This window comes from Chelonia mydas, chromosome 13, assembly GCF_015237465.2.
Source record: "Chelonia mydas isolate rCheMyd1 chromosome 13, rCheMyd1.pri.v2, whole genome shotgun sequence".
NCBI lineage: Eukaryota > Metazoa > Chordata > Testudines > Cheloniidae > Chelonia > Chelonia mydas.
In genome coordinates, this window is record NC_051253.2 from 2098815 (window position 1) to 2112272 (window position 13458).

Here is a 13458-nt window from a genome sequence, read left to right on the forward strand (position 1 = left end):
GGTACCAGGCAGTCAGAGTGCAGCGGCCCAAGTGGGGGGCAGGGCTCAGGTGGGGGCACGGGGGCCCCAGGCGGGGGGGGGGAAAGGCGCGGGGGGTCGGCGCGGGGGGTCCTGGGGAGCCCAGGTGAGGGGGCGGGGGGCCCAGGCGGGGGGTAGGGAGCCCAGGTGAGGGGCCCCAGGCGGGGGGCAGGGCGCGGGGGGGCCCAGGGGAGGGGGCGGCGCCGCGCGCGCGGAAAGTGCGGCCGCCAACGCTCAGGCTGAGGCGGCGGCGCGGGGCGGGGCCGGCGGGACATGGGGCAGCGCGGCCGGGACGCGGGGCCGGGGCCGGGGCCGGGGCCGGCGGGGAGCGGCGCCATGCGGAGCCTGAACCAGCTGCGCGCCGAGGTGCGGGGCCGCGGGCCGGGCCCTTGTGCGGCTCGAGGCGGCTCGGCCGGGGCCTACCCGAGCCCGGGGCGGGGCTGCCGGGGGCCGCTTCCCCCCCGCAGGCCGCGCGCTGCGGGCCGGGGCGATCCGGTTCCCGCCCGGGGGCGGGGCGGGGCGTCTCACACTGGGGGGGGTCGCGAGCTGCCAGCCCCGCCCCCCCGAAACCCGCTTCGCCCCCAGCATTTCTCATGGTGTTAAACCGATGCCCCCCCCGGGTTTTAATCTGTGCGGGGGGGGGGTCGCCCGCGCCCAGGTTGGGGAGCCACGGGCCCTTCGGCCCCCGGTGCTGCCCCCCCCCGCACCGGCCCTGCGGCTGAGCAGCCTGGTGGGGAGAGCCCGAGGCCTGGCCGCGGTGCTCGGCGCGGTGCCCGGGGCGGAGGGTGCGTTTGCCCCCGGTCCGGTCCGGTCCGGTCCGGCGGCGCCTCTCCCGCCCCGGGAGCTCCCCGCTGCGGCGCCCAGGCAGGGGGGCGTGAGATTAACCCTCTTCCCTCACTGGGACCCAGGCACCTGCCTGGGCTCCGGGCTGCCCGCAGCCGCTTGGGCTCCCCGTCCGTATTCTAGGTGTTGCGCCAAACTCTCCCAGGGAGGCCCGTGGGCGGCCGGGCGGGCGGCCTTGCCGGGCTCGGCGCTGAGGCTCTGAACGGCCCCTCCGGCCTCCCGCCGTTGTTTCGAATCCACTCGCCTAACCCCCTGGGAACCGTAACGGTGGGGCCAGCTCAGTCCCCTTCCGAAGGGCAGCAGCTGCCCCCGATTCATTTTGCCTACCCTCGCCCCAGCCCCCGGGCAGCAATGGATCATCCAGCGTCAGAAGCTCCTTACAGAAATGTTATGGAGACAAACCCTCGGTCTCTAGTTGCAGGTAGAGGTTACAACATGCTTACGTGATGGAGCGGTAATGGACGTTAGCTACTGCCGCAGCAGTCCAGACACCCTGTAAAGCTGTGGCAATACCAGGGAAGGTCCACAGCCCTTCTCCTGTTGTGCCCCTAAATGCTCAACTTGGGTTGCATAGCGCCCGTACAAAATCCTTTCCAGCCACAGCTGCTAGCTGCGTGAATAGTCTTGAAGACAGAAAGAACAGGAGGACTTGTGGCACCTTAGAGACGAACCCATTTATTTGGGCATCAGCTTTCGTGAGCTACAGCTCACTTCGTCGGATGCATCATGCTTACGCTCAAATAAATGGCAGGTTTCAGAGTAACAGCTGTGTTAGTCTGTATTCGCAAAAAGAAAAGGAGTACTTGTGGCACCTTAGAGACGAACCCATTTATTTGAGCATCAGCTTTCGTGAGCTACAGCTCGCTTCGTCGGATGCATCATGCTTACGCTCAAATAAATGGGTTCGTCTCTAAGGTGCCACTAGTCCTCCTGTTCTTTTTGCGAATACAGCCTAACACGGCTGCTACTCTGAGACTTGAAGACAGAGTATTCCAAAAGGATCAGTGAGTGACCTCTACAAAGCCAGAAAGTTGTGTTGGGAAGCGTCATTTCCTTGTTGCCATTGGAGGGAGGTGGCCACCAAAGTGCTGTGAAGTAAACTGTATAGTGGTGAAATGAATCTGGGCCGCTAGAGCTGCACTGAATAGGAGAAGGGTGTTAACACAGAACAGCAGATGTTCCTCTTTCAAGGATCTGTGAAGAGAATTTGGAAGAGGTGAGTGAGAAATGTAGCCTGCTAGTCCCTGGTTTAGTGACACTGTCCTGTTTCTTCACAGCAATTCTCAGCACTGACTGATGTAGTCTTCAGCTTTTTAACAGAGCCCAAGGAGGTAAGGCCTCTGCAGCACAATGTGGAGAGGGGTTTGATTGCAGCGGTCAGATGAGATGAGCGCAGCGTTAAGGCTTTGTCTCTTCTCTTTGCTGTCTGCAGGTAGAAAGGTTTCTGACTCAGCTCTCTGAATTTGCCACCATGAATGAAATCAGCCTAGGTCCTCTGAAAAATATTATCAAAAGTATCCTCTTGATACCTAATGGTGAGTAGCCTGGAAATGGTTGTGTGTGTGTGAGAATGTTACTCTTGGTTTGAGCCTGAAAGGAACTGCTGTGTTTGTGCCTGCACAGTAATCCATCTAGAGCCCCACTGATTTCACTGTGCCTATCAGCTTGCAGGACAGAACCTTTGATTGCTAAGTAAGCAGTAATCAAGAATTAAAAATGAGTTCTCAAACATACTTTAGAAATCCCTCTCTCTGTTGAAGAATCCCTGTTCAGTTCATCAGGCTGTTGTCTCTTAAGCCATGTCTATACACAGGTTCCACTGGCTTAACTAAAGTTTGTTAAAAAAATATTTTAGTTGAACCTACAGAAATCCTTTATGCGGACACATAAGAACAGTCATACTGGGTGAGACCAAAGGTCCATCTAGCCCAGTGGCCAATGCTGGGTGCCCCAGAGGGAATAAACAAAACAGGTAATCATCAGGTGATCCATCCAACCCACACATCTATTGGTTTAACACTTGATTACATTAATTTAACTTGCACCTGTAAAAATTAATATATTTGGTGAAACTAGTGCAGTTTTATCTTCAGACAAAAACCATGTAGCAGCTGCCATCTACATGATGCAGCATTGTACTTCCCACTAGGCAGATGAGCTTCATCAGATAGAGGGCTGAGCAAATTGAGACCACATTAGAAGACTCTGGAAATCAGAGCCATTTAAAATTGTGTTAAGGTGACTTCTATCCTTGCAGCCTCCTTTTAGAGAAACACTTACCTGTGAGCAGCTCCCCAAAACAAGTGCATGTTAATCACACATAGCGGAGCCAGAAAAGACCAGCAGAGTCATTCAGTCTGACCACTTTGTTGTACAAGATTATTCCCTACAGCAATCCTGCTACCACCATAGCCAACTTATTCTCAGCAATCTGCCGTGGCTGTGCTTCAACCACCTCCCTTGGGAGTGTCTCCTGTTCATCCATTACCTTTACTATTATCTGTTGGTCTTAGATTTTTCTGTACTTCCCATCACCATAGTACTTAAGTGCAAATTTTCTTCTAGCATTTTGCTTGTATTAAACTTTCTTTTTGTAGCTTCAGGCCATTTCTCCTTTTCCTGCTAGCATAAAAGGCAGTGAAAAAATTTCCTTCCTCCTTTTATATAGCTACCTTGAAGGTATTAACAGTCAGAAATCATAATTTCCCCATTCTGAGGCTTTTCTTTTCTAGACAACATACATTTAGCTCCCTTGGTTGCTATTTATATGCCTTATCCTCAGATCCTTGTATCATTTTTGTCAGGGCTGAGTTGCCATGAACGATACCTGCCATCTGTTCTGATAACTTCACTGAGTGCTTATGTACAATACGGATACAAAGCCGTGTGGGGCAGGCAGTCTATCAAAATTTACCAGACAGACTCCTTCTCTTGGCTTCAGAGAACAGGGTCCTTGTAAATTTCAGTGTGCAGCCCGCTCCCCAAGAACAAAGCAGGCAGGCACAGCAGGAGAAAATGTTACAGGCACATGGTCACACCCACCATCCAGAACACAGCAGGTAGGTCAAATTAGTAGCTTGCCAGCCATTAACAAGCAAAGCTTCTGTAGGGGAAAAAGCAGTAACTTCAAAACGAAGCTGCTGGTGCCATTACCATGGAGACCAACAATGTAGCTTCATCTTGCTCTCATGCACATGCATCCGACTGACGCTTTAAGCAGTAGCTTTGGCGTCTACTAAGGTACAGTAGAAGACAACAGTATTTCCTACTTTAGTGAGTAGTGAGCTGCTGAACAGCACAACTGGAGAACAAAAACATCCTGTTAAAACCTCTCTGTCCTTGTGTGTGTTTGACTTAACACAGTGCAATGCTGTATTCAGTAAAAATGATTTCCTCCTTTTGCACTGTTTATTCTAGGGGCCCTGAAGAGGAATCTGTCATCTGAACAAGTCCAAGCAGATTTCATTGCTCTGGGTAGGTCACTTGACTTTACTAAATATTAAATATTCATTGGTTTTTATTTTGTTAATTTTGTGTGGTTTCTCCTACAGGGCTCAGTGAAGAGAAAGCCAGTTATTTTGCAGAGCAGGTATTAATAGAATTCCTTTACTTCTTAACTTTAAAAAAAAAAAAAAAAAAAACTCTCATTGGGACAGGGCGGTTTCATAAACTTGTGGCCACATATTCAGAGGTCCCAAGAAGTCAGGCTGTTTGTTGCTTCATACCTTATGAAAATCATAAACTGAAGATGCCATGACAACTGGAATGAAACGTTTTGTCTAAGCAGTACTTCTGATTTGGCATGATATACGCATTGTAGCATATAAGCACCTTAAACAGTTTTATTGACTGTGGCAATTAAGCGTTGCTTTGATTCTGTTTCTGCCTTTGGTTGCATTGAACCTCAGCGTTATCCAAATAAATGAATACAGGACTTTTGCATTAACATGTTAAATTGGTCCCATGGCAAAATTTTCAAAAATGCCTAAATCAACTACATAAAATAAATACGTTTTTTAAACTTATACCCCCGTCCATTTTCATTTTTTGGCATTTATGCAGTCCCTTGATACGTGCTGCATGTACATCTGCCTTATGCTTCTGCTGGGGCTCTGCCCAATTCCTTACTGGTGTTGGAGCTACAGGTAATACAGTAAGGAGTAGTATTTTTGCATCAATTGGTTAAGTGTCCATTTTTTGCTCCTACAGTGGAAGCTGAATTCCCCCACTCTGACACGCCTGGCTGTTGGACAGACACTGATGATTAACCAGCTTATAGACATGGAGTGGAAATTTGGAGGTAATGGATGCGAGACATGAGTAGGCTGGAGTGTCTGTTTGATGTCAAGGCTGAAATCCAGCAGCAGTTCTTAACTGTAGACTCTCTTGAAATAATTTCACTCAACTAAGCTACTTTAGACCTCAGGGGAGTTATCTGCCATCTCTTCTCTCCATTTCACAGTGACTGCAGGGAGCAGTGAACTGGAAAAAGTGGGAAGTATCTTCTTACAGGTAAGTCTCCCAAAATGAGAGTTTAGGGAATGGGTTGTAGTTCATCACTTGGTAAAGGACAAGCTAAAGGGATGAACCTGCTGGTGCTGACTCCAGTGGGAGCCAAGGGAACCCAAGAGTATGGCATTTGGAGTTGGCTCTGCTTCTGATTTCTTGAAGACATCAGCTAAAACCAGTGCACTGCTGCTGCTTTTTCTGCAGGCTTCACTTATCTAAGGAGATTTGTGGCCAACCGTAGGGATGATGAGGTACCAGCATTTGCAGTCTAGTAGAGGTCCTGATATTGTGTACGAGAGGTTGGTTTGATTATCTTAGATAAAAGACACTCCTTAGGATGATCTCTGAAGGATCTACCCCTATAGTAGCTTTTTCTGGAAGACCAGTTGAAGAAGTGGTCTCTCTACAATAGTCTATGCTGTCTGAAACTAACGTTTGATGCCTTGATTTTTATGATGCTCGGCTGTTTCAATTAAATGTCTCTGATTCCTTCCCAGTTGAAACTGGTGGTTAAAAAAGGAAGCCAAACGGATCACGTGTATGTAGGTGAGTTAACTAACTTCAGTGGGGAGTTCTAGAACAGAAACATTTCATGAAGGGACTTCAGAAGTATTTCATGAAGCCTTTGAAATGTATTTGAGAGTCCAAGTATTTATAGAACCGTCACATATATTCATTGGATCTCAATGAGCTTTGGAAGCAGACCCAGCTCCCAGCAGGGGATCACTGTAGAACAGTGGTTCTCAACCAGGGATGTGTGTACCCTTGGGGTACGCAGAGGTCTTCCAGGGGATACATCAACTCATCTAGATATTTGCCTAGTTTTACAACAGGCTACATAAAAAGCACTAGCGAAGTCAATACAAACTAAAATTTCATAAAATGACTTGTTTATACTGCTCTCTACACTATACACCAGGGATCAGCAACCTTTTGGCACGCAGCCCATCAGGGAAATCTGCTGGCGGGCCGGGACGGTTTGTTTACCTGCAGTATCCGCAGGTTCAGCCAATCACAACTCCCACTGGCTGCGGTCCCCCGTTCTAGGCCGATGGGGGCTGCGGGAACTGGCACGGGCCGAGGGATGTGCTGGCCGCCGCTTCCCACAGCCCCCATTGGCCTGGAACGGCGAACCGCGGCCAGTGGGAGCTGCCATCAGCTGAACCTGCGGACTCGGCAGGTAAACAAACCATCCCGGCCCACCAGCGGATTTCCCTGGCAGGCCATGTGCCAAAGGTTGCCGATCCCTGCTATACACTGAAATGTAAATATAGTATTTGTATTCCAATTGATTTATAATTATATGGTAACAATAAGAAAGTAAGCAATTTTTCAGTAATAGTATGCAGTGACATTTTTGTATTTTTATGTCTGATCTTGTAAGGAAGTAGTTTAAGTGAGGTGTAACTTGGGGGTACGCAAGACAAATCAGACTCCTGAAAGGGGTACAGGAGTCTGGAAAAGTTGAAAGCCACTGCTGTTGAAGCACTGACTATAGATGCTCACAACTATTCCAACCCTGACCTCTCCCAAATGGTGGCACTGTAGGAAATGATTCAGAAGTAATGACTGTGTGGAGGGTCTTCATATCTATGCATATCAAAATATATACCATAAAGCTCTGACAATTGGAGCCTTTAGAAGTAGTCATTAGAGAGCAGCATACTAACAGAAATGAGGGCAATCCCAATGTCTATCATATTATGAAAATCTTTGCCTGGAATCCTGTTACATTCAAATGATGTTGTGTAGAAAAGCATGTTAAGAGCTAGAATCTCTAATACAATCCAGCCCAGGTGGGGATGAAAATTGCTCCTTGATATGGATGTGAATAGCTTTGTGTTAGACATGGGACTTTAAATATAGCTGGGGGGTTTTTTTTCCTCTCCTTTTTCAGAGTTAACATTGCCGCAGTTCTACAGTTTTCTGCATGAGATGGAACGAGTCAAAACCAGTCTGGAATGTTTCAGCTGAAACCCCAAGGGACTGCATTTATACCATAGAGGGGTAATTTCTCCTTGTGGGCCAACATGTCTGATCTTAACTCTGCAGATTTGTAACATATTAGATGAAGATTGCACTGTTTAATAAACAACACTGTCAAATAGTTCTGGACCCAGAATGGAAATGGTCTTTAAAAATTGTTATATTTCTGTCCTTCAGAGACTGAAACTTTTACAAATATTTAGTAGCTACAGACATAAGTACTCGTATTGCTTTTCTGTAGTAACCATTAGAAGAAAATATTGTCAGAGCTATGTAGACATTTATAGTGGTATGCAAGCTAGGAATCCATGTTAGGGTCCTGCTTCCTTTTGTATTGGACTTGTATAAAAGAGATAAAGCAAACTTGTGAGTAAAGACCATTTAAAAAAGAGAGAGAGAGAGAATCCTAACTAGATGAATTAGTTAGCAGTGTTCCACATCAAAGCTCTTATTCTTGTGTTAAGAACTTGACTGATAATGTACTGCCCCATAATGCCTCATTATGGAAATTATTATTAAATGGTAGACATGGGAGAACACTGGGATTTTATTTAAAAAAAATTTCACCCTGATAATTAGACAAATCCCCCGGTTTTCTGAACAAACATATGATTCTAGTGAAGAGCTCCTAAAGACAGGCCTGTGTGAAATAAGTCTTCTACTTCCTAGCACATTTGTCATGCTTGTTAGTCTCTTGGGAAGATGAACTCTCCACTTGGAATTTTTGAGACACCTCTAGGGCCAAGCAGAGGGCTTGTACTACCTACTGCTGCCCTCACTTAGACCTGTTTTGTGGATGACTAGATTTCATTCTCCAGGGTTGTCACTAGCACCTTTTATCAGCCTAAATTCACTTTAAGCACACCTCTTGGGACAGGTCTTCTGAAAGGTGATCCCTCTTGCAACATATTCTCTTTCCAACACTAAGTGTTCCTGAGGAGGTGAGATCTTCACATGCAACTGTAGTCATAACATGTATGATGGAAAGAACCAGTACACTTGATGTGTAGGAATAAGAGCTTGAACTAGCATGCAGCCAACACCTAAAATAACTAAGTCCTGCAATAAGCAGAGTCTCCTTCCTGGCTAGTTTCAATGAATGATCAAACATGAGACCTTCCTTTCTTAAATCACTTCTCTTCCAGTTACAACATTCCCATCCCATTAAAACCATGCACAGTGAGATTATAAATAAATACGAGAACTTTGACAGATTGCCCTCTGGGTGCAGTATTACATGCTAATTTTAATCCGTTACAGGAAAATATAAACCCCCGTTATCTTTTGTAAGTAGGACCAAGTGGCAAATGAGAATGGTGTCTTGTGTTTGAAGAGAGTAACATGGGGGAATCCTACTTGAAATGTCCCAGATTGACTCAAGGCCAATATTTGCATTTTTCTTTCCTGGTGTCACACTCCATTCATAGGGGATCCCTGCTTTGTCACACGAAAATTGGAAACTGGAAATAAAACCCTGAGAAATAAAATCCCTCCCGTAAAACATTCCTTGTCCATTACTTTTTTTACCCCACCGCCATCTCACATAGAAAAGCTGGAGAGTCGCGTCAAGAAGAGGGGCCTTTCTGCCTTACGATTTCTGCTGCTTGTTCCTATGGTTTCTCCCAGCCCTGCTGCTCCTAGGTTGTCACTATTACATGATAGTTGTAGTGGGGGGTGGAATACAGTGACGCCCTGAAAGGTGCCACTCTCAGCTGCAGATCTAGGACAATCTAACCTGCTCCCCCGCCTTAAGTTCTGGCGTGGTGGGTGCTGAGGCCTTATGTCCTCCAGCTAAGGGCTCCCGCTCTGCAGCCTGACGGTCCCTGGGAGAGTCTCTGATAGGCAGCATTAGAGCAACCACAATGCCTCTGTAATGTGAGGTGACCTTCCTGTGCTACCAAAGGTCTCGGCTAGCCCTGTGATACCCCCTTTCATCCTGCGCACTTGACTGTGCATGACTGAATGGGCAGTGCTGCTTTGGAAAGGAGCTCTGCTAGATGGCCTGAGTGGAGCCCTGGATGCTGTGACTCGAAACGTTTCTGTGGCATGAGCATGAAGGAACATCAACTGCAGTGGATTAAAATGGAAGTGGATCTCTCTACATTGGACTGTCAGGTCTGGGAGGAGACCTGGCCTCCAGAGACACGACAAGAAATCTAATGAAACAACTTTGTCTTCACTGCACAGCAAGTCTCATCCCCTTCTTCACCTCCACAGCCACGCGCAGGTCTTGGTCCAAGAGTGATGTGGGGAGTGGTGTTTGACCACGCTCCCTCTGGTCCTGAACTTACTTACTTGGTGTTAGCAGTGCAAGGGAATGCTGGAGTCAGACACTGAGCAGGGGAGGGGGACAGAGCGAGAAATTTGAAAAACAGACGGAGCACTTTCCTCAGTTCCTACTGCAGCAGCCTTAGCAGGGGGCGGGTGAGGAGAGTACTGTTGTGTCCTGGTCCATGTGTCAGTCTTATGAATGATTTCCTGACAGGTACAAAGGCTGACTCAGCTGGCCTCCTGTTGTGTTCAGTGCGGGACCAGCTTTTCCGGCTGCCAGTCAAGCCCAGTGAGCCGAGAGCTAATCTCTACAGGACAGCAGGCTCAGAGGGAAATAAGGGCCTCTTATAGCTTGGGGTGAAAGCTAACTGTATTTCTTCAGTGGTTTTGGTTCCCTGGTCGTTTTCTCAGCCCATTTCCTTAGGGAGCAGCAGCAGCTCTCGCCCCCTCCCACCGCTTTGTTTTTCAGAGCTCTATGAAGGGCTCTGAAAAGTTACAGTTTCACACTTCCGAACAGACATAGGACCCTTGAGTAGATCTCGCCTCTTTCAGCAGCAAGCAGCCAAAGCAAGAGGCTTTCCCTAACTCCCTTATGCAATAGTGGCAGGGCAGGGGCAATCCTGGGTATTTACACTTCATGGCTGGGCTGCTCCCTCCTTCCCCCAGGTAAGGCGTGTCTGAAAGCAGTGAAGGAACCAGAGCTAACTCTGTTGTCTAATTTTAGACCTTTGAGCCATTCTGCTTTAATTCAGACCAAAGCTACAGTACTGAGCCTGGCTCGGTTTTCTGATTTACCCCTCCCAAAATACTTAGAGAATGTGAGACAGTCCAGGGACTGCCGTTCTCCCCTCTGCAGAGGGCCAGCACATGACCAATGTGCTACTCAAGCAGCACCTAGGCTTTGTACAGACTCTGCACAGGAGAGAATTTCACCTCGGTCAGGGTGATTGGCCAATCCAGGAAAAGACTGACTCCTTGTGAGATGTGCTGGATGGAGTTTTGCCAAATCCTTTGAAGCGTCCTCTAAATAGAGACCATTTTGGGAGATAGGCCCCGACTGGTCCTGTGCTCTGATGTGTTTATGATATTTTAATATATTTGTTCTTTTTAGACCTCTGTAGCAGCGCTGAAGGGAGAAGGGGCTGTGCTGCCCACACAGCTCCCGGAGAGGCTACTTTCAGGTGTTGATTAGATTCAGTTGTGATTATTAACGTCTCCAGCTGCTAATAATGTGGCAAGTAGGGAAGTTTTAGCTCATGGTGTCTTTACTTTGTTCTGTAATTCTGTGCCATTTAGTTCATCCATACAGGACTCCTGTAAGCATGAAAAGCAGAAGCAGCCGAGCTCCCCCTGCTTGGAGAGCACAAAACAGGCACCATTTCAGTGCCTGCCTGGGAGTGGTCAGCGCATGGGCTGGAGAGGAAGGAATGGGGAGTTCTGTTCTCAGCTCCATCAATTACATGCTCTGTGACCTTGTTCAGGTCACATGCAGTGGGATATTCGAGAGCGCAGTTCCCACTGATAATCGTGGAGAATCCCACTCCACTGTTTTCAGCGTGAGCAGCTGGATGCCAAGCTTTTTTGAAAACCTGGCCCTTAACGTGACTCCATTTCCCCATTTGTAAAATAGGGCTAACCAGCCTTCCCCATGGGGTCAGTAACGCTTGGGAAGTGCTTAGACAGCCTGTGGGTGATTCATTCTTATTTTACAGCCCAAGCCCCAGACAAATTGAAGAGAAGGAAGCTGTGCATAGTTTCTTAAAAGTGAACTAAGAACCCAGCACAGTAGGGGCTACTACCTGCAGACGTAGGTGACATTTTAAAACAAACTATTTTGAAAGCGCCTTTGCCTCAGGGGCTCTGTTTCCTCTGCAATAACATTATCACAGCCACTTGGACTAGCGCATGGAGGGGCTAGGAGGTCAGCAGGTGTCAGAGGGGTCACCTGGCATCCTGAACCTGGGCCTTGGTACGTACTTAGAGCAGAAAGAGGGTTGTTTTCAACTGCTTTGTCATAACAACCCCTCTCCTAATGCTCTCTTTGTCATCTCTTATGCCTGGCTTTGCATCCTTTTTCACTCTGTGGTTGGAACACCCCCCAAATGCACCATGCATCCTCCTGCAGCTCCTTCAGATTTCTCTTTAAAACCCACTTTCATGAAGTCTTCCTACCCCGATGATCTCCCTGCAATGTCCGAGCCCCTTTGTTTGTCTGACATGCCCTGTGTACTCTTATGGTGCATAGTCATTTAATTCTATGGGTCTCTTCTGCTTTGTGGACTCTTAAATCAGTTGGGTAGAATGTTTTGCATTTCACAGTGAAAGGTTGTGATGTTGGTAGGGGGAAGAGGGAATAACTCAGAGAATCTCTTACTAGAAATGTGCTGGGGGTGGGGGGAGAATACTGCATTTGGAATTCCTGAGAAATGCAGAGGGCATGTGGGGAATAACACCAGGCCACCAGCAGCTGGACAGGGCAGCGGGAGGTCATCACTGCTTGCCTTGCTAATGGATGTGAATTACATCTGCTAAAGTCTCTGACCTGCTAGCAAAAACAAACCAAAAGATGCGCGTAAATTACTGCAAGTGTTTTCTGCAGTTAGGCTGTAGAGCAGGGTGCTGTTGTTAATCTGTCTGGGCTTTCCCAAGTCTGGAGAAAGACACAGTATTGAGTCCACTCATCTACTAGAAAAGTATCAAGAAGGTCATATGAACTAGAGATGGAACCCCAGTGCTCAGAGAAAAGGGATTCAGTATCACACCCCTCCAGCCATTAAATCAGGGGATAAAGCTAGACCTCACAGGGCTGATCCCGGAAGGAACGCAGTGACCAGTTTTTGGAAACTCTGATGATTCCTGGCAGAACCATGCAATACACACGATGGTTCTTTTGTTCAAGATTTCCGTACAAACTTATCTTCAGTTTCTATTTACAGAGGGGTCGTCTGGCTTCCTTGGCTTGGCTTTGATGGGAAGCTGTAACTCAGTCAAGGGTTGTTCATAAGACTTGAGGAGGAGAGAGGAAGTCTAATGGGCAGAACACAGGACTAGGAGCCTGAACCCCTGGGCTCTATTCGGATCTCTGCTTCTGACCTCTAATGTGACCCAAGACAAGTCAATTAACCTCCCAGAGGCTCAGTTTCCTCCCTTGTGAAGTGGAGGTGAAGCTAAACCCAGGGTTGTGAGTTCAATCCTTGAGGCCATTTAGGGATCTGGGGCAAAAATTGGGGATTGGTTCTGCTTTGAGCAGGGGTTGGACTAGATGACCTCCTGAGGTCCTTTCCAACCCTGATATTCTATGATTAGGTGACCCACACACCCCTGCCCCGGGCACTACAGAAGTACCACTTGTATTTTCAAACCTGAGCTGATTTCTACATGCTACAGATGAATCACTTCTTACCTAAGGCTGGTGGCCCTTTGGCCAAAATCTCTCTCCAAATGGTCATTCTGGTGTCATTCCAGCCCTCTGAATAATGCTCTGGACTTGCTTCAGTCTTTACCATATGTACTTGCAAGTCCCTCTGGCACACTAAGCCTTTAGATCTGGTCCACACAATGGCTTGAACCATGCTACTAACCACCCCTGCTCAAAAATTGGTCATCCTGATTCATGCCGGACAACTCATTCACAGCATCCTTGTTGCCAGTGCAGCTCTAGTCCAAATTCCCAGTTCAGCTGGGACAAGGACTTCTTTAGAACCAGGCTAACACAGACCTGTGTCAAAGACTAACCCTAGGAACTCAGAGGGCACTACAGGGAGACCGCACTGTTTGCCTTTTTAAAGCTCATATGAACTGTTGTAGCTGTGTTGGTCCCAGGATACTAGA

At 47.8% G+C, this 13458-nt stretch overlaps 1 protein-coding gene across 1 annotated transcript; it reads left to right on the forward strand.

Annotated features, from left to right (window-relative positions):
- The first annotated feature begins 271 nt into the window (after positions 1–271).
- COMMD7 (COMM domain containing 7) lies at positions 272–7477 on the forward strand. Its single transcript, XM_037915883.2, has 9 exons — positions 272–384; positions 2139–2192; positions 2294–2396; positions 4279–4335; positions 4413–4450; positions 5071–5161; positions 5324–5373; positions 5868–5916; positions 7268–7477. The coding sequence occupies exons 1-9, from the start codon at positions 292–294 to the stop codon at positions 7342–7344; spliced, it is 612 nt and encodes a 203-aa protein (XP_037771811.1). The 5' UTR covers positions 272–291; the 3' UTR covers positions 7345–7477.
- Positions 7478–13458: the final 5981 nt, after the last annotated feature.

Bases quoted from the DNA above. Each gene is read 5' to 3' on its own strand.
- COMMD7 (XM_037915883.2), top strand. From the start codon at position 292: ATGGGGCAGCGCGGCCGGGACGCGGGGCCGGGGCCGGGGCCGGGGCCG. The intron at 4,451-5,070 runs GTATTAATAGAA...TTGCTCCTACAG, and splicing joins CCAGTTATTTTGCAGAGCAG to TGGAAGCTGAATTCCCCCAC. The intron at 5,917-7,267 runs GTGAGTTAACTA...CTCCTTTTTCAG, and splicing joins AACGGATCACGTGTATGTAG to AGTTAACATTGCCGCAGTTC.